At 40.8% G+C, this 26,200-nt stretch overlaps 1 protein-coding gene across 1 annotated transcript; it reads left to right on the forward strand.

The window, feature by feature from the left end:
* The first annotated feature begins 216 nt into the window (after positions 1-216).
* On the forward strand, positions 217-25,617 carry FAM180A (family with sequence similarity 180 member A). The gene is made up of 3 exons (XM_072652631.1): positions 217-544; positions 23,095-23,195; positions 24,485-25,617. The coding sequence occupies exons 1-3, from the start codon at positions 469-471 to the stop codon at positions 24,827-24,829; spliced, it is 522 nt and encodes a 173-aa protein (XP_072508732.1). The 5' UTR covers positions 217-468; the 3' UTR covers positions 24,830-25,617.
* Positions 25,618-26,200: the final 583 nt, after the last annotated feature.

Genomic DNA, 26,200 nt, shown 5'->3' on the forward strand with positions numbered 1-26,200 from the left:
CTTCTCTCCAATTCCTGCTACTGTGTCCCAGGAACCATGGAGAACTGAAGCAATCTTTCATCAGGTTCCTTAACGAAGTTCCCTGTGTCTGTTTGCTAAAGAAAAGTTCCAGTGGGTCCATCCAACACATGGAACTTAAGTACAGAAATTATATTTATCCACCCTTCTGCCAAGGAAATCACATGCCCCATGAGTCACTCCAGATGTGCTCAAAAACAGAGTCTGTCTGTGAAAGTGGAGTCCCCCAATTCCAGGGAGAGCTGGATTAAGAGGTGCTGACTTCTGTCCCACCCAGGAGGGCAGGCAGGCCCTTCCTTCCAAGGAAAGGGGAAGGCGTTTCTCCATTTCTGAGAGGGGAAGGGCAATAAGAAAGATACACACTTCTTAGTTGAATTATATGCTGCATCACCCTCAGATATTGGGGTTCTGTGTGGTTTTGAGGGTGCTTTTCTCTTCTTGAAGTAAAAGATGTGTTGGAAGACCTTAATGCTTCTCTTGCTGTATTACAACGCTCAAGCTACCCTGGCCCACAGATGGAACAGAGGTGAGTTGTCTTTTGTTTTTTATATGTTTTTTCTCTCCCAAATTTGGAAGAAAAAAAAAAAGGTGGTTATTGGAGGGGAGACAAGAACCCTAAAACATTCTGATTTTCTATTCTATTTTCATTTCACTTCATTAGACTGTCTTTCTTTAACGCCTGTCTTTTTTGTCCCATGGCAGCAGGTGGAGAAAGAAGTGATACTTAAAAGGGAGGGTTAGGCGGGGAAGGAATCAGGCAGCAGAGAGACCTCCTGGCACAGAAACCAGAGAATAGACCTTTCTGGTGCCCTAGGGTAGAATCTTTCCCTCCTTTCCTCTCCCCCAAGAAAACATTAACAGCTCTCTCACTGACACATTGGCTGCTCTATCTGGGAAGGACCCTTCTTATTGCTAGCTGCGAACAGGTACTGTGCTCTCCATCTCAAGGGACCAACCAGTGGGGAGTTAGAGATGGAGATGGAGATGGAGAATGATCATGCCCTCATCCTAGAAGGCAGCAGGCAGTCTTGCCCAATTTACTAGCATAAAGGTGAGGTTGCCTATTGGCGGGAACTTTGTTCATCTCTACAGCCAGCCAGGACTGTCCCTGTGGCAAGAAACACATTTCTAACACAGGCAGCCAACTGGCACACTATTTCTCTTTGGGATTTTTAGGGTTTTCAAATTAATTTTAATTTTTAATTTTTTTAAGAAGTATTTTTTTTCCTTTTCATCACCTCCTCCCCTAGGGGAAAAAAAAGATAAAGAAAACCCTTGTAACAAATGGATTAGCTAGGTAGACCAACAGATGGAATGTTATACTTAAGTCAGAAAGACCTTAGTTCAAATACTGCCTCAGATACTTACTAACCTTACTAACTGTGGGACCCTGGGCAAATCAGTCTGACACTGTCTCAGTTTCTTCATATGTAAAATGGGGATAATAATCACATCTAGCTCATAGTGTTGTAATTAGCAAATGAAATGACATGTGCTATTTCTCTTTGCAAAAAGAAGCTTTCTCTGCATTGAGAGGGGATCATGGAGACCTCCCCATTAGGAGAAGATAGACTCTTCTCCCCTGTGGCTAACATCCCTTCTCACAAGATTTGACTTCCCAGAAGAAGCTGGGCTAGCAGCTAGGGCAGAGGAAATAGTTCCACTTTGCATTCCTGTGACCCACAGCCCTCTTGGAGCTGAGAATGGCAAGGCCCCAGAGTTCATGTTCAATTTATCACTTTGAGGAAATGCCAGCCCAGTAATGCCAACCCCACAGGCTCCACTTCTAATTAGAACCTCTCCTTAGTTGGGAATTGATCAGGGTTGCCTAGAAGTGAGCTCCTTTTGTAATAGGCTGAATGTGCAGAAAGTGCTTAATGCAGCCCCAGATGGTAAGGAAATCAACCTAGTGATTTGGAGGCTCTCCTAAGCCTGGAAGGGAGGGAGCGGAAGGAGATAGAGGTGAATTTGAGAGGGCATGAGAATAAGCAGACATGGCAACGTTTTCCCCGACATAGGTATTTGTTTCACAAGCAAAACAAAAGAACCACCCACCCACCCCTTTTTTTGCCTTCTTAATCCTCTCCTTTGTAAACCTGAGATCTTGGAGACTAAAATTTCCTCTCTGAGAGGCTCTGAATAATGAAGCACTGTTACCACACTGGGTGGAATTCATCTGGATTTTACCTTCTTTCTTTCTGGTGACTACACACTGTTCATCTATGCTCACCACCACCCCCACCACACACCACACACACAACACACACATACAGCACCACCCACACCCATCACTACCCACCACATACCCACACCCACCTACCAACACACACAAATACACAATCACCACCACCCATACACACCACACACACACAACACACACCCAAAATACACACATACACCTATACACACCCACCATCACCCCCCACACACACGTATACACTCACAGCCATCACCACCCACACCCATGTATACCCACCTATAAACATACACACACAATCACTAACACTCATACATCCATACACACCACACACACACTACCACACACTACACACACAACACACACATACAGCACCACCCATACGTATCACCACCACCCACATACCCACATCCACTTACCAACACACACAAATACACAATCACCACCACCCATACATATCACATGCACACACTACACACACAACACACACAACACACACACACACACACACACACTGCTCATACTCTACCCATTCTGAGCATCAGCTTTAGGTGTTAAAAACTGTACCTACTCCTTCAGATAGAAAAAGAGATGGGGTGGATCCATCGAAAGAAAGTTGGCTCTGGAGTCAGACTACTTTAATACAAATTCCAACTCTCCTGTTTACCTCTGTGACCTTGGATGAGTCATTTTTCTACCTCTCTGGACTTCCGTTTCTCCATCCATAAAAATGAGGAACTAGATGACCTCTACTGCTCTTTCCAGCTCTAATTCTCTAATTCTGTGAGTGTAAGCTCCTTAAGGAGCAGGACAAAGTGCTTTCAATAGAGTATGTGCTTAATAAATGCTTTTAAGATGGATTTGAAGTGATCATATGGACTTTCAGAGTGAAATTCTCAAGAAAAGTGAACAGTGGTCTGAGATTTATTCCTTCCAAGCGTACACACTTTCTTTTATGCCAAATTCCACAAGGGAATTTCCATTAATTTACTTAGACAAGAAAGGAAGCCCTGCATAAGCAAACCCCAAGCCCCTCACCCTCCGGACAGATTGCTCATAAACACACTAGCCATAGCACAGTGCTTAGCACATGTTTAAGAAAAGTTTGTTTCATTCATTCATTCAAATTGGGAAGTAAGGAAGGGATGTGTATGACGGCTCCCCCAAATCACACTTTCTCCTCTTCAAAACCAGGTAAATAATCAGAAGCTAAAGGCTGAAATCCCTCATCCCACCTGCACCTCTGCTCACCCTTCCTAGCCTTCCTGTGTGGTTGACTCTACAAAGAAAGGAACTAGTTCACAGAGATACTCAGTGCCTTTTAGAGTGAAGGTGGCCAGCTTTCCCCACATTAACTTCTACCATATCATTCGGCACTTAATTATATTATAGACCAAGTTATATATTCCACAACTCAGGAATGAAGGCACGGTGACTTCTCATTCATTCATTCATTCAACAAATAATCTCTGAGTCCCGATTATGAGCAAGATGCTGTGTTAGGTTCTGGGTACTGTCACAGAAATGTAGTAAACTCACTGCAATGGGAGGCAGGGTCGTATAGTGAATGAAGTGTTTGACCGGTGGTGGGGAGGACTGGAGTTCAAAGCCAGCCTTAGACGTTTACTAGCTGTGTGAGTCTGAGCAATTCACTTACCTTCTCTTAGCTTTAGCTTCTTCGTCTGTAAAGTGGAGATAACTATAGTGCCTACCTCCCAGGGTTGTTCTGAGAGTAAAATGAAGTCATGTGTGGATTTTGTAAGTCTTAAAGCACCACACAAATGCAAGATATTATCATTATTATTCCTGGAGTCAGGGAAATCTGAGTCCAAATCTGGCCTCAAACACTGACTAACCGTGTGACCCTGGGCAAGTCACTTAGCCCTGTTTGCCTCAGTTTCCTCATCTGTAAAATGAGCTGAAAAATGAAATGGCAAACCACTCCAATGTCTTTTCCAAGAAAACCCCAAATGAGGTCATGGAGAGTCAGACACAACTGAAACAAGTGAATAACAACAACACTATTATTATTAGAAATACCTTTTGGGGAAAAAAAAAGTACTTCGTAGAACATAGGGTTTGCCTGATCCAAACTCACTGCTATAACTTTTTCCTCAGTGAGAAAATTCTTACTTGATTTCTTCTCCATCAATCTTCCTTAGCTCCCAGCTGTTCCCTCTAACTAAGTAAAGGTAGGAGCTCCATCCTGGCTTCTCAGCAGACTTAGAGCTGAGAACCCCCATGTATCTCCATTAGAATATGTCCCCTCTACCCCACCTTTTCTAAAAGTAAGAACAGCCTACCTCCCTCAGCATCTTCTTCTAACAAAGAGGGGTAAGAATAAATGAAGATGGTTGACCTTGAATACACAGTGTGTTTATAGTAGAAAGTATGAAGGGCTTAGCATCAGAGGGCCTGGGTTCAAATCCCACCTCAACCATTTATGATGTGTATTTCCTCAGGCAAGTCACTTGACTTCTCAGGGCTTCAGTTTTCTTATATATGTGTGTGTGTCCATATACACACATACACACATACATACATATACGATGATCTCTGAGGTCCCTTACAACTCTAAATCTGTGACAAGCCCAATTTCTTCCCCTTTCAGGATAGAGAGAAAGGCTACAGTAATGATTTCATTGGTATAGGGTAAGGAACTTCCACTGGTGAGGAACTTTCTTTCAATGCAAATCAGCACCATATAATCTTAAGAGCAGAGTCCTCAGAGCACTGAAAAGTTAGGTGATTTTACCAGGGTCACACAGTCAATATTTATGAAGGGCAGCACTTGAACCCAGGTCTCTCTGGTGCCCAGGATATCTCTCCATCTACTAAGCCACACTATATCTCCATATCAAATTTCTGATAAGCCAATGTATACTACCTGATGAAGGTAATTGATGAAGGAAATAAGAGTGGAAAAAGGAAGAAATTTCCAGGTGTTTATCAAAGACAGTCTAGGCCTGGAGGTCATGCACCCTCCAAATACTATTTTCTGCATTTTCTTTCATGCAAGTCCCATGCTTCTCATTATGACAGATGGTACAGATATCTTAAAGGAGAAAAGAGTTGAAAAGATAAAGAGGAAAGTGGGAATGAATGAAGAGTCAGAAAGAGGAAAAAGGGAAAGAAAGGGATCAGAAAACAGAGAGACATAAAATATGTAAATGGAAGGACATGTTCAAAGATTTAGTACTGGGTAAATCATGAATATGCAAACTAGAACTCTACAGCACGGAATTTCTGGTCTAATTACATTGGGATTAAAAAAAATGAAATTATATGCCCCCTGGAACTCGGCAAAAGGTGTCCCGTAATACTATTTTTATAGAAAAGGCCTTCTCTAACTGTTAGTCATCTCCATGGGTATACAGGGTGTATGCCATGTGACTAGAAAGTGTTGGGTGTGTATTGTGAACCTGTAAGCATTTCCATGGTAATGAGGGTGGGACACTGTGACACAGTAAATCTAGGTGGAGTCACACTAATGTGGTAGACCCATGACAAATGGAAACTCTGATTTTGGAAAATGGTAGAAAACAGTCAACTTCAAAATAGAAATGAACCTGCATTGGACTGAGAAAAGTCTAATAAAAGCTCACATTTCTATGGAACATTAAAAGTTTACCTCACAACACCACAGTGAGGCAGGTAGTAAAATGATTACCCCCCCTTTCACAGATGAGAAACTGAGGCCTGAGAACTTTAAGATATTTTACAGTTATTCTATATTCTTTAATCTAGGAGGAACAATTTTTAATTCAGCCTTTAAAATCAGCCAGGTTCCATGCTTGAGAGAGGTTGTATCTGAGAGACAACTAAAATTACATTCAAAAAATAGTAGGATTTAGCTTTTAAATAAAATACACATGGGGGAAGATGAGACACAAATCAGTATCACATTTATTTTACTACAAAATACCAAAATGACTACCTCCAGTTCCCTTTCTTTATAAAAAAATATTAGCTAAAATGACTTGCTTAAGATCAGTTAGGTAGTTGAGGGACAGCACGGATATTTGTATCCAATTCTTCTGACCCAACATTGTGTTCTTTCCACCAAACCACCACCTCTACAGGTAAAAAAGACAAAGTCATTCTCCTGAAAGAAAGTGTTGGCTGACTGCATAATAGATCTAGCCAGACGGAGAGGTTAGGCAGATGATAGTATAGCAGACAAATGGCAGCTTCTTTGACATCAAGGGTATCTTGGCGTCAAATTTCCAAAGTTTGTCATTGCACAGCTGTGATTCTGTTTATTTAACTTGGTTTCCCTTAAGTACTAACAAAGACCTATCTAAAAACCAAACCTCAAAGAATAATGCTCTAAGGAGAAAAAGAGAGGTCTATAACTTTAAGTCAGAAGACTTGGGGATAACTGAAGTACTTCTAAGGTCTTAGTGGAAATTTCAAGAGCTTGATGGCAGCAACATAGAGAGTTCAAAAGGGGCCATATTCATATGAGTCTATATGCCAGCCCAACAAAGAATGAGCATGACAGTAGGAAAGAAGAAGACGATGGAGAACTCTTTTGGGTCCAGGGGCAACTGGAGATCACCTCCTTTTCCTGCCTAAGGTCCTACTCCTTCATACTGTCTTCTGGTCCTCACTTCACCTCTCCCTGCCTTCCCCCATCCCCACCCCCAGCTCCAATCCCACTGACTGATATTCTCTGAAGAAAGCATTCCAATGCTGTATACCCCCTCCACCCAAGAGGTTACAAGAATGTGCTGCCACACCAGGCTAAGGCTGCACATTAAAGGGGAATTGGTAATCTGTGAAAGGAGTTGCCCACAATGATAAAATCATCGTGTTAGTCCTTTGTTGCCGAAGAGGACCATGCCATCAGAGAAATGCTGACATGACTTGCACTTGATTTTGTTTTGAGTGAGGGAGGGCTGTGCAGGTCACCAGCCTCATTTCTCCTCCAGAGCCATCTCAATCCAGTGACCAGATATTCATCAGGATGACTGGAGATGACCCAGGATGCACTGGGAGACCTTGGGGCCTTTAGGCTGAGGTCTTTGCAGATATTCACTTAAGGTGAGGCAATGCCCATTCATTGAATAGGCCTGTTTAAGAAGTAGCCAGGGCATGGCCCCTTTAATGAGGTCAAGAAAAACAAAGACATCAGGCTGGGTGGGAAACAACAGTTACTGTTGATAATCATTGTAAAGCTAGGAGGGTCCAGGACCCATTGGGGTCCCAGTTTCAGAGTGCAGTAGGTTTAGGGTTTGGGGAGAGGACAGGACAGGACAGGGGAAAGGAAAGGAAAGGATAAAATCATAGATCCCATCCAAAGGAACTCCATGCTAGAGCTGCAAAATAAAGTGCTACAAAGGCACAAACACAACTTAATGCTACAGGGGGTTTCCAACCTGTATGGTAAAGGGATTTTCCACACCAGGAATTACCTAAGCTACTACAAACATATAACTTCTCTGAGCCTCAGTTTCCTTATCTGTAAAAGGAGGGGGTTGAGTAAGAAGACCCTTCCAGAAGTAGACATTGCAAAAACTTTCCCCTCTTGCTCCCAGCCTGCCTGCAGAACACTTTCTAGGATTCAGTCCTGTTGTGTAGTTTTCTGGTCCAGGGTCAATATCTGTCAGCTGGATTGAGAAAGAATGACTCACCTGTGGCCAGAGAAGCTAAGCAGAGGGAGCTGGGCCACCTCCTTTGTTCCCCTGGCTCCCTTCCCAGTACAGAGACATATTTGCTCAACCTTTCAGGGGACACAGGAGAGCTCATCTCCAATGTCGATGGAGCCTTAGTAGGTTGTCAGCTTTCAAAACGTCACAGGAAGAAATTATTAAACTATTACTAATATCAAAGAAAAGAAACTTTTATATGATTCAATACTGTCATCTGTAAGGAGCAAGATCATTCGTACAAGTCTATTTCCTAACTCTGTTTGGCTCACACCATCTTCCCTCACAGACATCCGGGGACGGTGGGTGACGATGGCTTTCAGTCAAGCCATTCTTTATCCCCCTCATTTTCTCCTCCGTTCATTCTGCTCTGGTACTCTGCAGCACCTCCATTCAGCTATGCACATGTGCAGCTCAGAGGGCTCGGCTCGGGCCAAGGCAAGCTGGCTAGCTTCCATTTCTTTCACAAGTGGCCACATGTGTGCTCCCAGAGGACCCCACTGTATTGAGCTCTGCTTCCAGCCTCCTCAGAACAGGGCTCTGTTTCCAAAGGCCTGGCCCAGAAGCAAAAAAGTAAATCATATCAGCGGGACCTGAAATAGGCTCTTTTATAAATGAAGGCGCTTCCCTTCCACACCCACTCTCATTCCCATAAAAAGTTGCCTAATCTGATTTATGAAAAACGTACTGAATGTAGTGCTGTACATGGCATTCTATATTATGTTGTTGGATTGACGGCTACAGGCTAGTCTAGTATTGCTTGCTGCTAAACTGAGAAGGCAGTTTTCCCATGCTCTTAACTGGACAAATTGTTCTGTCATGTTCAGACATTTTAACTGTTCAGGAGTTGAGGATGGGAGAGCATGGAGGAAGATTACTCCCTTTGGAAAATCTATAGCAATCAGCGATAGATGGTGGACAAAAGCCAGGTTATAAAATGGAGACAGTTCATCAAGGGAGATTATTCAAACGTTTTCCATTTGGGAAATGTTTAGACTCTGTCATGAGGTACATAGAGGACCTGAAAGCTCAGAACCGTAAACAAGCATAATCTTTCCTGGAAGAAATTAAAAGCAGTGTCTTCCAGGCAGAAGGGGATGGTTGATGTTTCCCAGTTAAGTATCGTGTTAAGGACATGGTTAACACGTACATTTTGAATGAATAGAAGAGAATGAAAACTGAGAAAACAGCTAAGGTTAGTCTTGTGGGTAAGAAAAGTTTGAATAAGTACAATTACTAGTAATAGTGAAGTTTAGTGATAAGAATATCTGACTCATCCTTAGGGGTATTATGTATGCTCTACTATTATCAAAAGAGAAATTAAAGGTTATTAAAATATGTTATAAATTTAAGAAAAAGAAATTTTTGTAGAAAACAGTTAATGAATCATGTGGCATATCTCACACACACACACACACACACACACACACACACTTTTCCATTTCTGGAACAGTAATCAATTTAGTACTGCCTTTGTAACTGGGAAGGGTGTGTCAATACACTCCTATGACTCCAACTACTCACTACCCCAGTGACTTTCCAAATCAGAACATCCCTTGGCCACCACTCCCCTGTATAATTACTGTCTCTATTTATTAAAATAAGCTCCTTGAGGATTCTGTATTTACATTCCCAGTGTTTAGCTCAGCACTTGCACAAAGTAGAAGCTTAATAAATGCTTTTTCATCAGATTCATTCATTTATTCATTTTTAAATCATCTGAGCCTAAGGCATGGACTACACATTCACCAAACAGGTGATCTCTCAAAGCTTAAGCAGAGTACCTAAGAGAATAAACAACAGGGAGACTCTAATGCTGCCTTGTGAACTTGAACTCCAGTCTTGTTTCCAGCTCTGTATTTAGCCATCAGTCAATAAATGTGTCTTACATATTTACTATGTGCAGGGTGCTGAGGATACAAATATGAAGAAAGAAATACCGTATCTGCACTCAAGAAGCTTACAATCAAATAGAGGAAGAAGGCACACAAAAGGAAGTTGGAAATCTGGGAAAGGGAGGGGGGAGGTAACCCACACAGGGGCAGAATGAAGACATCAGAGAAGTCTCAAAACAGTGCAGTCAGGTAAGAAATGAGGAGAACTCGTTCCTTAAAATGCAGGGTTTGAAACTCATGGTTGTTCCCACCCGCTAATCAGAGGGGCAGGGGGTAGTAATGAGATAGAATACCAAGGCTGATGGGATCTTACCATCCTGGGAAGACTTCTCAAACTTTCTTTTTGTTGTTGTCCAGTCGTGTCTGACGCTTTGTGATCCCATTTGGGGTTTTCTAGGTAGAGATATTGGATTGGTTTGTCATTTCCTTCTCCAGCTCATTTTACAGATGAGAAAACTGAGGCAAACAGGAACGGTTAAGTGACTTGCCCAGGGTCATAAAGCTAGTAATTGCCTGAGGCCAGATTTGAACTCAGAAAGATGAGTCTTCCTGATTCTAGACCCAGCACCCTATCCACTGCACCACCCCAGGGGTCAATTGTCAGGGGACTTCTGAAGTCAGAGAGGTGGCACTCTCCTTTCTCTGATCTCTTAGTTGCTTGGGAAGAAAATTTAGGAGTGAATAGAGGTCCTTTAGTGCACAAACCATTCCTAAAAATAAAGAATTTAATGTTCTCTGGCAGTGTTATGGAGCATACCTAGTACTTCTCAAAATAAAATAAAACCCAAAAGGTACTCCACACATATTTAGTGACAGTAGAGAGAGAACTTCAAAGCAAGCACCAAGATTTATTTTTCAAATGTTTGAGTGTCTGATTGATTTAAGAAATCAATAGCATTAATTGAACACCTACTAAGGCACCCAACAATCTACTAAGACAAAGACAAAACTTGCCTATTTTGCACCAGGGCAAGTAGTACAATCTGGCCTGGAGCAAGTGACATGATACACTGGAGAAGCCTCCCCACCCCCCCACGTTCCCCAGGTAGTGGAGTGGAGAAGCAGGCCAGAGCTTAGGAAAAACCACCTCTAGTTGTGGGGGCGTAAGGAGGGGATCTGCAGGATTGGAAGTCAGAGGGAAATGTGCTTCCCCTTGGATCTAATTACTCTTACTAATTGGATCTTAAGATCTTTTAGTTCTTCTAAGATTCTCAGCAGAAGACAAACTGCACAAGCTATCAGCACTTTCAAAATCTGGCATCCACAGACAAAACCTTGGTTGGCTTGTCTTAGTTCTGCCTCTGTACTTGATAGTAAAGACGCATAGAGGGAGGAAGCCTTGAATTTATCTTAAAACAGCACAATATAAAAGGTAGTGAAAATATTCTTATCCTCAGAAAGTTTAAGTGACCTATCTAGATCCTTAGAGGCAGCTAGATGGCTCAGTGGATAGAGCACTGGGCCTGGATTCATAAGGATCTGAGTTCAAATCTAGCCTCAGACACTTACTAGTTATGTGATCCTGGGCAAGTCAGTTAACATCTCTTTGCCTTAAACCACTGGAAAAGGAAATGGCAAACCTTTCCAGTATTCTTGCCAAGAACACCCATGGACATCTTTAGCATGCTGTGGTTCACAGGGTCATGAAAAATCCAACAGTAGCAACAACAGTTGTCAGATAGAGCCTAGTGTCAGATCCAGGATTCCAATCCAGATCTTCTCACCACTGTTGGAGTTGGAGTCAGAAAACCTTACTAAAATCTCAGGTTCCCCGGGATGTCTCTTTCTGTTCTCTGTTACCACCATGATCACCTGATCTAGACCTTCCTCTGCCTACATACGGACTATTGCCATAGCCTGCTGGTCTACCTGCCACAAGTTTCTCCATGCCAATCCATCTTCTATTCAACTGTCCAAGTCATCTTCTTAAAGTGTAGGTCTGACCATGTCACCCATTTAGTAAACTCCCATGGCTCCTACCACCTTCAGGATCAAATATAAAAACCAGTACTTGGTTTTAAAAACCTTTCATCACCTGATCCTACCTATCTTCCCAGTCTTCTTACAGTTTTTATCTTTTAGCATTGTAAAGATTAAATGAGATAGTAAGTGCACAGTGCCTGGCACACCAGAGGCATTTAATAGATGCTTGTTTCCTTGTTTCCTTACATGTTATTCCCCTCCACTTACTCCACAATCAGATGACACCCCCTGGCTGTTCTTCCAACAAGACACTCAACACCCACTCTGTGCATTTTCATTGACTCTCCTCCATGCTTAGAATGTTCTCCTTCTTTATCTCTCCCTCCCGTATTTCCTGGCTCCTTCCCAGTCTCAGCTATAATCCCACCTTCTATGAGAAGACTTTCCCAATCCCCCTTAATGTTAGTGCCTTCTCCCTATGACATCCCCCCTAAATTGCCCTGTCTAGTTTTTGTTTGTTCGTAGCCACTTATATGCTGTGACCCCTGTTAGATTGTGAGTTCCTTGAAGGTAAGAATTGTTTTTGTGCTTAGCACAATACCTGGCACATAGTAGGCACTTAATAAATCCTTGCTGACTTGACCCACTAGGCATGTTACTTCCTAAGCCTCAGCTGCCCCATCTCTAAAATAAGGGAGTTAAACTAGATGGCCTCTGAGATCCCTTTCAGTTCTAAACCTATCATCTATCCATGACCTCCCATACTAATGTTCTGTCTACATTGCCTAGCTCCAGCCCATGAATAGCTTATGATTTCGTTGGGCAACAAGACTTAAGATTGTGAAATAATTAGAAATTATTATAACATTCATCAACAAGCATTTATTAAGCACCTACTGTATCCTAGACACTGGAGATCAAAAGATCAAAAAAAATGAATCAATCCCTGCACTCAAGAAACTTACATTTTCTTTAATACAATAGGTATTAAAGGACAAGGAAGACAGTAGCACAGGATGGAACCATCCAGGAAGGCTTCAGGGAAGAAGTGGGATGGTTTATATTTTCAGGAAGATTGAGATATGGAGAAGAAACAATATTAACTTAAAGACTTAAAGCATTTAAACTCCCATGTACTAAAACATCAAGATGCTGGCCACTGAGTAAGCCAGCCTGAATTTCACTTTTTAGTTAGCTGTCTTGGCATTAGATAGACAACCTCTTGCACAATAACATCCTCCATCCAGAACCTCTGACATTTCCAAGAGAGATATATTGACCCCCCCCCCCCTTCATCATGTATTGGGTGTTAAAAGAGCAAATGTTGAGCAACTGAGGAGTTCCACCCCAGGGCTGATCACACGTTGCTGCTGACCACAGGGAAAGTCATATCTTCCTCTATTATATTTAAAATCATGGAATAATAGAGATGGAAGGCGTCTTAGAGGTCTTCTAGTACAATGCTATCATCTTACAGATGAGGAAACTGAGTTCCAAAGAACCTAGATAATAAATAGCTAGCGTGTCTATCGTGCTTACTATGCGCCACCACTATGCTAAATATTTGAGAATTATTATCTCATTTGATTCTTATAACAACCCTGAGGACTATTATTATCCCCATTTCACAAAGAAAGAAACTGAGCCAAATAGAGGTTAAGTGACTTGCCCAGGGTTATACTGCTAATAAGTATCTGAGGCCAAATAACTAAGTAGAATGATTTCAGGGGCATAGGAAGAGCACTCTACCAGGGCACAAAGACTTTGTTTCACAATTAAAGGCAGTCTTAAGTGCAAATACACCTAGGAGAGGCAAACATTGAGTCAAATTTAGCATAAATGACTGCTACCCAATTCTTTCTCAGAACAGGTTTACATTAAAGGGAGAATACAAGTGCCTCAAAGGTAGCAGGACAGAGACATGGGGCAAGAGGGAAAGAGAGGTTCCCATGTAGCATGGGGAATTGGAAACAAAGGTTCTAGATTGGTATGCCAAGACTATTACTTCCTACTTCCTAGCTATGTGACCTAGAACCCTTCTTTCCACCTCAGTTTTCTACTCTGTAAAAATGGAAATGGATTAGAAAATCTCTGAAGTCACCTCCAGCTTTGTATTCTCTTATTCTATGAGAGCTGGACTCCCACATCTATTGGTTACTTAGGAGCCACATGACCTTGGATAAGTCACTTCACTGCTCTAAAGTTCCATTTCCTTACCTATAAAATAGGAGGTTAGGACTAGATCAGTTTTAGGATCCTTTATAAAATAGTAAAGCATCATTGACCTTGTGAACGTTGCCTATGGCCAGCTTTTATTCTAACTTCACTTCTGGCTCACTAGATGTCTAGGCACACTCCTACTGGACCTCTATGTCTGCTTGGATATAGGTAGTGCCCTCCTTCTATGAAGATGATACTGATGATCCAGCATCACTAGGACATAGAAGTGACACAGTAGATCGAGAGCTGGGCCTGGAGTCAGGAAGCATCAGATTCAAATCCAGCCTCAGAAGCTGTCTGCCTCAGTTCCCTCATCTGTACAAAGGAAAACTTAACAGCACCTACCTCCCAGGATTGTTCTGAGGATAAAATATGGTAATATTTATAAAATATGTATATTTTACATATAATTTATAAACATTTGTAAAATATTTATAAAGCTCTTTGCAAACCTTAAAGCCCAATATAAAGGTTAGATATTATTACTATTGGGTAGGGGATGGAGAGCAGTTAGGTATATAGATAATATAGATAATTATAGATAAAGCACTGAGTCTGGAGTCAGAAAGACATGAGTTCTAATGCAGCCTCAGACACTTACTATGTGACCCTGGGTAAGTCACTTAATCTTGTTGCCTCAGTTTCCTCATCTGTAAAATGAGCTAGAGAAGGAAATGGCAAATCACTCCAGTATCTTTGCCAAAAAAACCCAAATGGGGTCATGAAGAGAAGGAAACAACTGAACATCAACATTATTACCATTTGCTTTGAATTAGTTTTTTTTCAGTAGGAGGTAATACTATAGAATGGAAAAAAACACTGAATATAGAATCAGAAGAGACCTGTTTGGAATACTACCACTAATACCCAATACCTATGTGATCATGATCAGGTCATTTAAACCTCAATTTCTTTATCTGTAAAATGAGGATAATAATAGCTATAAGACCTATACTTACCACATCTACTTCCACTCACCTAGACCCAAGCTTAAAATAACCCCTAACTCTTAGAACTCTTATTGTCTGAAACGTTCATTTAGCAATTAATCCTATAATGTCTTATAACATCTCTTTTATTGCTTTCCTGAAATCTTATCTAAAGATTATATTGTTACTTAATTAACCAGCTTTTAAAAAATATCTGAAGTCAAATTGTATAGAGTTTCGGTTCTGTTGATCTCACCTTACATCACTTCATGGACATCTTTCTATATTGATCTATATGCCTCACATTCATTATCTTTATGGCACTCTAGAATAAGGCATTACATTACTAGGTCATAATTATTGATTCAGTGATGCTTCTGCCATTTAACCAAGAGATCCTAAACAACAGGTAGTGTGATGTAATGGAAAGAATGGGGATCTCATTCTAGCTCTTCCCCTTATGTTCCCTGGGTCTCAGTTTCCTCAGCTATAAAATGAAGGACTTGGACTACCTCATCCAGAAGTATCTTTCTAATGTTAATATTCCATGAGAGTAAGTCACTGTCCCTCACTGAAGCTCATTTGCCTCATTTCCATAGTTAGGGTTATGGCAAAATCTGACCTCCCACCTCATAGAGTTGTTGCAAGGATCAAATGTGGAGTCTTGTAGAAGGGCTTTATAAACAGTAAAGTACTGCACAAATGTAAAAACTAAACTTTGGTAATTAGTAAGAATTGGAAATAGAATCTGCTTGGGTTCAAAGATCATTGCAGATGGTGACTGCAAGTCATGAAACTAAAAGATGCTTGCTCTTTGGAAGGAAATCTATGGCAGCCCTGGACAGCCCACTAAAAAGCAGGAACAAGGGTCCATAGAGTCAAAGCTATGGTTTTTTCCAGTGCTGATGTGTGGCTATGAGAATTGGACTCTAAGGAAAGCTGAGTGCCACAGAATCAATGATTTCTAATTGTGGTGATGACAAAGACTTCTGAGAGTCCCTTGGATAGCAAGGAGATCAAATCAGTCTATACTTAAAGAAATTAATTCAGGCTATTCACTGGAAGGTGAAGTCTAAATACTTTGCCCACATAATGAGAAGACAGGACTCATCAACCATTATAGACATTAGACCGGACTCATTCCTGATATTGGAAAAGATCGAAGGTAAAAGGAAAAGGGGATAGCAGAGGATGAGATAAATCAGAAGCATCATGGAAATAACAAATGTGAACTCGGACAGACTTTGAGAGATGGTAGAGGGTAAAAGGGCTTGGAGTGCTATGGTCCATGGAGTCATGAACAGTCAGATATAGCTGAAAGACTGAACAGCAACAATTATTTTAAAATATTATTATTACTATTTATTTTAAAGAAACATTATATATGGCACCTGCCCTTCAGGAACTTAAAATATTCCTGAGGAAGCCTAGGGCAAAGCCTCTTCTTTGCCTACTTCGAGGGAATGGACGCAGGGAGAAGGAAAGTCATACAAACATATTCAAAATGCTCACTGACAGGAGGTACAGATGAAGACAATTCTCTCTAGTGTAAGAAGAGTGTCAGTGACCTTATGTGAACTTAGCCTCTGGAACAAGTGACTTAGAATGCCACCACAACTAGCACTATCACAGTTGGTGAACATTTAGAAAGAGAAGTCATAATCACTTTAAAAATCTTACACACAGTTTCATCAACCAAGGAAGAAAGAAAAGACATCTGTTTTAGGGGAGAAATGAAACTCTCACCCTAGTCTAAAGTTCCATGGTTATGGGTGTGGGCTGGACTCCTCAGGAAGTAGAAGACAACTGAGCTGGGATTTCCTGGCAACAGCACACGTCCTGGAAGTTATCTTGAGATCACAAATAGACAGCAAGGGCCAGGTTTGGACACTAGCACTCTGTCTTGCTTTTAGGGAGGGCCATGGAGCAAATTAGCATTACTCTGGGAATCGACTAAATGGCCTCAGTTCCCTGTGCCCAGAAAATGAAATCCAGTGAAAGGTTTCTGGGACTTCTTTCAAATAGGTATCTTCTCAATCAGCTATAGTGTGTTCATTATAGGATATATACGGTTCAAAACCTAACTAGAAAAAAAAAGATAGAGAAAGAAAATTCAAGTAGACAGACCAGCCCTTCTTCCCATGAGTGATGAGGAGAAGGAGAGAATGGAGGAGGCAAAGCTTAAGAAGTGACCAATTGTGACCAATTGTGAGGCATCTGAACATTCTGCAGGCATTGAATGCCATATAACATATAGCCATAAGAAGCACATTACATATGGCAATGAGAGGCAATTTTATTAACAATTATGTTGTGTGGGACAACAGAGGTTACACCTGGGGCAAGAAGCATGAGAGTGCTTCCTCTCAAGCCTGAATATATACTCCTATGGAAAGAGCTGCTAGGACATTGTGAGGCCACTGCTGGGGAGACCTGAGAGAGAAGCCATTTGGTAACTTCTTATTTTAACTAATTCTTCTTGCTAAACTGGATTCTAAGCTATATTGTCTTTTCAACAGAAGGACAAGTGCTATCGAGGCCCTCTAAATTTGACACCCTAGGGAAAAGCCCCAACTACCTTACCTTAGTTACAACCCTGATGGTAATAATGTACTGGAGAAAATTCAATTCAACAAACATTTATTGAGCTCCTATGGGGTTACGAAGAGTCAGACATGACTGAAATGACTGAATAACAGCAACAAATTATATTCCAAGGAGGAAGAGAGAGGAAAACTCAGATCCATAGCATTATAGCTTTAGAGCTAGAATGTATCATAAAAGTCATTTAGTCTCACTCCTTCATTTTACATATAAGGAAATTGAGACCCAGAAAGGCAAAATGACTTGCCCAGCATCACACAGATAATAGTTGTTAGAGATAGGATTCAAACCCAGGTCCCATGATTCCAGATCATACTGCCTTTTTCAATTGTAAAACAAAATAAATAGAAAATGATCATTGTATTAGAAAAGTATAAACAAAGGCTCCAAGAGATCCAAGGCACTGTGGGAAAGATTCACAGATAAGGTGGCATTTTAGTTGAATCCTGAAGAATGGGTGGCATTTCAGCTGGCAGAGATGTGAGAGAAAGCCTAAGAAATTACAAGAGCGCAATCCAAAGAAAGACTCCTGCTGGGGGATAGGGGTGATAATGTTGACCCAGAGCTCACTTAGAGTCATAGGAGATTCAAGCTGGAGACCATCTAGTCCTCTAGGGGATACTGGGAAAATAAATCAGGTGAATGATTTAAATGCAAGAACTTTGAAAACACAAAGTGTTACACAAGCCTGGCGCTCAAAGCCTGGATGATCATCATCCCTCGACATCAGATGGCACAGTGGACAGAGCGCCAGGCCTGCAGTCAGAAAGACCTGAAGTCGATGCCAGTCTCAGACATTTTCTACTTGTGCAACCCTGGCCAAGTCATTTAACCTTTCTCTGCCTCGTTTTCCATCTGTAAAATGGAAATAATAATAGCATCTCCCTCCCAGATCTGTTGTAAAGATCAAGTGAAATAATCATTGTCAAGTAGAGCCAGCCACAGAGCCGCTGGAAAGATCCAGAAGTCCTATGGGTTCATCAGTGTGGAGGGCTTAGGTTACATAGGCAGTTATTATGACAGGGCCAGGGGACCACAGGACCTGAGACTGGGCCTGCGGTATTTTGGGAGGTGAGCGTATAGAAAAGCCTAGTGGTCCTTCATCTCATCAGAAGGAATGTGAGCTGGCAAGGTACCTGATCAAAGGAGGAAGGGAAAAGCGGAGGACAATCTTGGTGATAAGGATTCTTCCCCAAGACAGGCTGTTCTGGATGAACAGCCCAGGGCCAGGGAAGGGTCTAGAGGCCATCAGCCAAATGCACTCCCTCCCTGAGAGGGGCAAGAGGTACACAGTGAATCTAGACTCCATTGCTTCTCTATTCCTTGCCTCCATGTACAGAGTGGAGCTGTCTTGCTCAGATAGAAAGGCCTGTATGGCCTCCCTCCCTCCACAATAAAATCACAGAAAGCAGCAAGTGTACAGACATTTGGAGCAAAGCTGACAACCGGAAAGGCAACGGGGCTGTTTTTTTTTCTGAAATATAAGAGAGAAAAATCCAAAGCAGCCAAAGAAAATGACAGAGCAGTGAATTACTAGTCAGTTAGTCACCAGCCTGGGCTGAGCACACATGCTGGGCTAAGAAGTAGAGAGTTCAGAACACAGGCCAAGCACAGAACCTGCTAAAACTTTTCTTAATACCTTGGGAGAGACCTTGATGGAAAAAAAAAGGTCCAAGGATTATTCCATCCTTAAAATTCTCTATAAGTTACCTGAAGCCCTTGGGGTTATTCTGTGTATAATCCTCGTCTGCAGGGAGGGAGCCCCGTGTCCTCCCCACCCCAAAACTTTAGAGCCAAGATGATGTGAAGGAGCCAAAGACTGACAGACTTAAAGGGGTTGATCAGGTGCCAGGCGATGTGCTAAGTGATGAGGATACAAAGAAGGGCAAAAACACTTTCTGTCCTCAAGAAACTCACATTCTAGCATGAGAGACAACATGCAAACAGTTCTGTATGGGACAGAATCGATGGAAGGCGATCCCAGAGAGAAGGAACCATGGTGGGGAGGACTAGGAAAACAGAAGGTGAGTTTAAAGCTGAGTCTTACAGAGAGTCAGGAAGGCCAAGCAGCAGAGATGAGGGGACTGGGGATATTCAGGCATAAGGAACAGCTAGTCCAAGGCATGGAATCCAAGGACGGAGTGTCCTGTAGGAGGAGTGGCAGACAAGAAGGTAGAGGTTGCTGGATTGTAAGACACATAGAAATGGCCAAAGCGTTAAGAAGGCTAGAAAGGATAAAAGGGACCAGGTTATGAAGGACTTTAAAAACCAAACTGAAGATTTTTCTTTATTTGGTCGTAGAAGTAATGGGCAGAACTGAACATGAGAAAGAGACAGACAGACTAAGGGGAGCCTGGGCATTCTCCCTCATCAATTGGATGGAACTGAGAGGTCTAGGTGCAACAGACATCCCCTCTCCCTCATTAGCAGAAAAGTCAATTGATTCTAGCATTACAAAGCCTACAAGCACTGTTTTCCATTATACACACAGGCTGCAACTACATTAGAGACAGCTCTGAGGTGCCCAGGCTCCTTTCATGGCAGTAGGCAGACAGAGACACAGAGAAAAAGACAGACAGACAGACAGAAACACAGAGAGATTTACAGAGACAGAGAGACCTGAATCTGAATCTGAAATGAAATTGGGAAATATTCCACAGAATAAATAAAAATATGACAAAACACAGATAATATTAGATTTTAAAACTAATTCAATATGTAACTCAGAGGGATCCTTCTGTATGACTCAGTGGCCCTTTATCTATTTGAATCTGACATCATGAATGTAATGGAAAGTGCGTTATACCACAAGTCTGGCACTAAAATTCTGGTCCCAGATCTACAAGTTTCAGTGGTGTGTGCAGGTAAATATTTAACAACTTTGGTTTTCTGTGGAAAAAAATAAGTACAGATACTTTTAAGTTTAATCTGCATATTAACTTTATCACCAGCACTTTCTACAGTGTAGAAACTTAACACAACAATAAATTAAGCCCTGCTTTGTAGCATTTGCTGATGTCTGAGCTTTAAATGCTCGTAACGAAAATGTAACAATTAGTTCTCTCAAGTACATCCCTGCTTGCTTTGTAACTTTGGGACAAGTAAGTCACAATTTGATCATTTTCACTTTCTTCATGTACTATAATTAAGACGTCAGCCTCTGATCTCCCCGTCCCTTGCCTGCTCTAGATTTCTGTGACTCTGTTACTCTGAAAAAGGGCTTTGATTTCCTGACCCCATTACTGCATATGACATCAAACTTTGCTTAGGTTATTATAAGGAATATAATATATAAGAAATATAATATTATATTATACTACATTCCTTATAATATTATAAGGCATAGCTCTCTGGGACGGGCAGGAGGCAAATACATTGGGAAATACAAAAACAAAAGATATCTATAACATTTTATTTTTTTAAAACTCCCTCTTCTACCCAGAATATAATCTCCCTGGGATGTTATTACTCCCCTACACAAAGGATGCTGCTTCCCAGAGATGTTTCTGGAAGCCAATTCACAGTTATGGTAATAATAGCCCATATTTATGCAACTTTTAAAGTTTTGCAAAGCCTTTTACAAACATTATCTCATTTAATCTTCACCACAGCCCTTCAAAATAGCTACTGTTATTATCTTAATTTTACAGATGAGGAAACTGAGGCAGACAGCGGTTAAGTGACTTACCCAAGGTCACACAACTAGTAAGTGACTGAGGTCAGATTTGAACTGAGGTTTTGCAGATTTCTGGTCCAGCACTCAATTCACTGAGACACCTAGCTGTAGTGGATAAGACTTTATGAGAAAAGATGGCATAGAGAAGATTGAATGACTTTGCCTTCCATAAATTAGCTGAGTCACTGAATTCCACAGGCAGGGGACAGGACAGAAGCACATACTCAGTGGTCCCATGTTGTTAAGTTGGGAAGGAAGAAAGAAAAGAATGACTATAAGAAGACAAAAAGGTGGCCCAGTCATATATGGATGCCAGGATGGACAGGAGATACTTCCTGATCTGCAAGATCCTCCTGTTTACTTTGCTCAAGTAAATCTCAGAGAAATTCGAAAAAAATAGGATCTTCCAGGCACTGTGCTAGGCTCTAGGAATAAAGAGACAAAAAGAGAACAGTCAAATGAGGTAACAAATATAAAAACCTTAAAATCCAGCTCTCACTGTTACTTAAGGTTACAGATCCACTCTGATTACTCTGTGAAAAGGCCAACGTGGAAATTCCTACCTGTCAGTTACACCATTAAAACCCTAAATAAAGAAAGGGTCTTTGGTCTCCAGTGAGCCTCAGGCCAAACACTGCTCTGGAAGGCAGTGTCCTGGAACACCATTACCTAAAGTTATGAATCCTGCTAATGTTCTGAGCAACCAGTCTGCCCGTTGGCATCAGCTTCTAGACAGCCTGGACATCAAATCCCCTTTTACTGGAAGCCAGCCCTTGGCTGAAAATCTAGAGCTCCTGACTTCCCACCTGGAGGATCATCAAGAATGGACAGTAAATCAACGGAAAATGAAAAACTGGCTCCTTCCTAGGACAGCTGGGTGGAGAGTCAGTCCAGAAAAAATGCTGAGCTAGAAAAGGAGGCCCCAGGAAAAACTAAGTGGCAGCATGGACAGACAGCTTTGGTCCCAAGGCATCCAAGGCATGAGAGGTGTCACCCTGAAGGGACATTGGGGTGGGTACTGGGAAACTGTATTCCACAGTCTGGATTGTCTTTGCTTCAAGTATCTTAGAAGAGCTTCTCAAGGGATGAAGTCTAGTAATGATAACAATAATAACATTTCTATAGTACCTACTATGTGCCAGACACTTTACAAATAGTGTTTCATTACATCCTCACAAGAATCCTGGAAGGCAGGTGCTATTTGAGGGGTAGAGGAGAACATGCTAGATTATAGATAGATGAAAGAGATAGACAGATAGATAGATAGATAGATAGATAGATAGATAGATAGATAGATAGATTGATAGATAGATAGATAGATGATAGATAGATAGATAGATAGATGATAGATAGATAGATAGATGATAGATAGATGATAGATAGATAGATAGATGATAGATAGATAGATGCAAAAACAATTATAGAGAGTTTTATAAAGAGTTATAGTTACATGCAGCATGTAACTATATATGGTTATATATAATTATATAATATAGTTATAACAAATATATAGTTTCATATACACAAATGTATATTATATATACAAATTATATGTAATTATATTGTTTTATACATATCATATATAGTTATATAATATATAATTATATATATTATATTATGTCACATATAATATAATATATAATTAATATATACTTTATAATATATAGTTTATATGATATATAATATAATATGTAGTTATATATAATTATATACAACATAATAATACATAGATATATAATTATACATAATATAATAATATAGTTATATAATCATATAATATTATAATGTATAGTTATACTATATATACATAATATCATATAAAACAACTAAGTGCTTACTACCAAAAGAGTTTATTATCCTTCCTTCATACATCCAGCCTCTCACATTAATCAGTAAATAACTAATGTCAAAATTACCTGGTTAATGTCCATCACCATGAGATCCCTGTCTCTGAACCCCTTTGTATTTTTTTCACTTTCAGCTGTGCTCTTCCCTTCGGCCCATCGTTCAAAGAGATCGTCTTCAGGTCCAGCAAGTCCAGTGCTGCAGAACTCCCTAGAGGAAGTTGAGCTCCTCTACGAGGTAGGCCATGGACCCCAGCCCCTCAGAGGACACTCCCCTTTTGTCAAGAAAGCAACAACAACGATCTAAACTCTGGAAACTCTCCCTAATGTGCAAAACAAAGGAGAAGGAAGAGAAGAATTTAAACAATGACCACAACGATGTAAAGGAAAACTATTAAAATTTATCACCATTCAGATGAAGGAGATGATCAGTCTTGACTCCCAGGAATTGAAGACAAACCAGTCTCCCTCCTCTCCATAAAAGGCAGCCGATAACTGGTGCATGAGATCAGACACGATCAACCTGTCCATTTGTTTTGCTTAACTGTATTTCTTTGTCATAAGGGAAGGTCCTTTATGGGGAAGAGCAGTTCTTGAGAAATGATGCTGTTTTTAAAAGATAAGAAAAACCCTCAATAAAACTTTTTAAATAAAAATTCTGCCTAGTACCTTAACATTAACCTTGGAACCAAATAACAAAACAAAAAACCAGGGCTCTAATCCTTATTGTCACTTGTATGGGACCTTGGACAAATCACTTCATATCTCCAAGATTTCTGGCAGAAGTGAAGAGCACCAGGGAAACTCTAGCAGAGGTGTGGAAAAAAGAAAGTTGTTGTCTTGTTTTTTTTGTTTGTTTGCTTGCTTGAGGCAATCAGGATTAAGTGACTAGCTCAGGATCACCCAGTTAGTAAGTATTTGAGGCCAAATTTGAACCCAGGTCCATCCTGACTTCAGGACCAGTGCTCTATCGAATGCACCACCTCACTACCCCTGAGCAAAGAAAGTTTAAGAGTTACCTTCCCTCCTCCTCTAGCATGCAGTTCTTCAGTAGGTGTTCACTATATGTTTGGTTGTTAAGTAAGGTTGTCAGTGATTTATTTTTAGGATCAAAGGAAATAATGTATATAAAGCATCTTGAAAACCTTAAGTCAGTTATAAATGTCAGCTGTTACTACTATTACTGTTATAGATAGGGGTTCTGTATACTCAACAGCAATATAGTAAAAGCCCAATGAAATGGAACCAAGAGATCAGGGTTCTAATTCTCACTGGGTCACAGACTGCCTACATGACCTTGAGCAAATCATTTCTCACCTCTCTGTACCTCAAATGCTTCACCTGTAAAATGATGGGGTTGGATTACAGTCCAAAGGCCCCTTTCCAACTCAAAAATTCTGATTTTATAAAAGATAAAGAGAATGATGATACTGAGAATGAGAATGATGAATGCTTAATAACAAATTCAGCTATGTCTTCATCAATAACAGACTAAGACATTTTGCTATATTTTATTTCTCCTACCAGTTTCTTCTAGCAGAACTTGAGATCAGTCAAGACCTAAAGATCTCCATCAAAGATGAGGAACTCTCCTCCTTGCGGAAAGCCTCTGACTTCAACACCATCTGCAATGAAGTCATTCCCAAGAGCATCACAGACATTCGACGGCTGAGTGCTCATCTCTCAGAGCGGATTGGAGTTCTCAAGAGAGAAGACTTTGAACGGACAGCACTAACCCTAGCCTACACGGCCTATAGAACAGCCCTGGCCCAAGGGTTTCAGAAAGACATATGGGCCCAGTCTCTCCTTAGCCTCTTCCAAGCTCTGAGACATGACTTGATGAGGTCTTCTGGGTCTAAGCATTCTCAATGAGAGACACCTGGAACACTGACGTGGGGAGGGGACAGGGGAGGTCAGCAACCCAGGGCTTTTGCTAACTTGTCACCCAATAACACAGAAACACACTCTACTTGGAAAGAGAGGTAGCAATTGAAAAAAAGGGGGAAAAAAAACCCTGTCTTCCTTTACCCCAGACTATTTCCAACAAACATGTTGGCTTCAGGTCAAGATTTCTCTGGGCCAGTATTTTTAAGATATCTCCAAGGATAAAATAACTCACCCTCAGTGACATATGCAAGATACAGGAAAGGGTTCCAAATGAGAAACTACCCTAGACTGAGTACAGAATACAGAAGGAGACTGGACAAGTGTTGAGGAGATTGGTCCCTCTTCTTTGGTGCTAATTAGTTGAAAAACAAGATTTAAAGGGCCTCTTTTTCCAAATTTTCACTGGTAGGAAATAGAGACACTAGAACAATAAACAATATGTTAACCAACTGATATGTTTCTCAATATCTTCCACACAAACCACCATACGTATGTATGCCAGATAAAATATCAGCAGTTTTGAGATTTGATCCTATCTAAGACTGACTAAAGCAAAATAGAGCAACATCTTAATTTCTATCATTATAAAGGAAGGAATTTGATACAAATGAATTTTCCAGATAAGTAAAAGATCCCCCTTTGCATGCCAAATCTTTTATACTGAACACTTTTCTAAAATGTGTTAAGTACTTTCCTGCCTTCTTAAACAGAACATACTGAAAATAACTTACATTTTTTCTCTATGGTTCATTACAGTTCATCATGATCATTAATTTTTTGTACTGTATTCTTTAATGTGATTATCCCCCCTGGCAGCTATGAGAGTACAAGGATATTTGCCCCTTCACAAAATGTTCCCAGGCTGCTGCACTTCGCTACTTCTGTGTTTGGCTTTTAAGTTGTTCTGTCTCCTCCCTGACTGTCAGGCTATCCATTTCTACTTTTATCCTATTATATCCTTCCCTCCCTACCTGTTATTTCTAACTTGCTATGGGCTAGGAAATCATATAACTCATTCTGTCAGAATTGTGTGCTGAATAAGTCAGTCAATTTTCTGAGTAGGGACCTCCCTTCAAGGACCCTGTAAATAGCTATTTCTGCAGTAAATAGATCCTTTTGGCTTACCTCCAAATTCATTGCTATGTTCTAAAAAGTTAGATTTGCTCCAAGGCTGACCTTAAGATAAGCAGGACTTTGAGGCCTTGAATTTGGTTATCTCAAGTGAGACTCTGAGGACTGTGATTTGATAATGATAAAAGTCTGGTCTTGATTTCCATAAATCTTGGGATAAATGAAGCTTTGTATACCTAAGCCAAATAGCTTTTTCAGAGAAATAGTAATAGGCTGGCAGGAAAA

The sequence above is a fragment of the Notamacropus eugenii genome, chromosome 3 (genome assembly GCF_028372415.1).
Source record: "Notamacropus eugenii isolate mMacEug1 chromosome 3, mMacEug1.pri_v2, whole genome shotgun sequence".
Classification (NCBI taxonomy): domain Eukaryota; kingdom Metazoa; phylum Chordata; class Mammalia; order Diprotodontia; family Macropodidae; genus Notamacropus; species Notamacropus eugenii.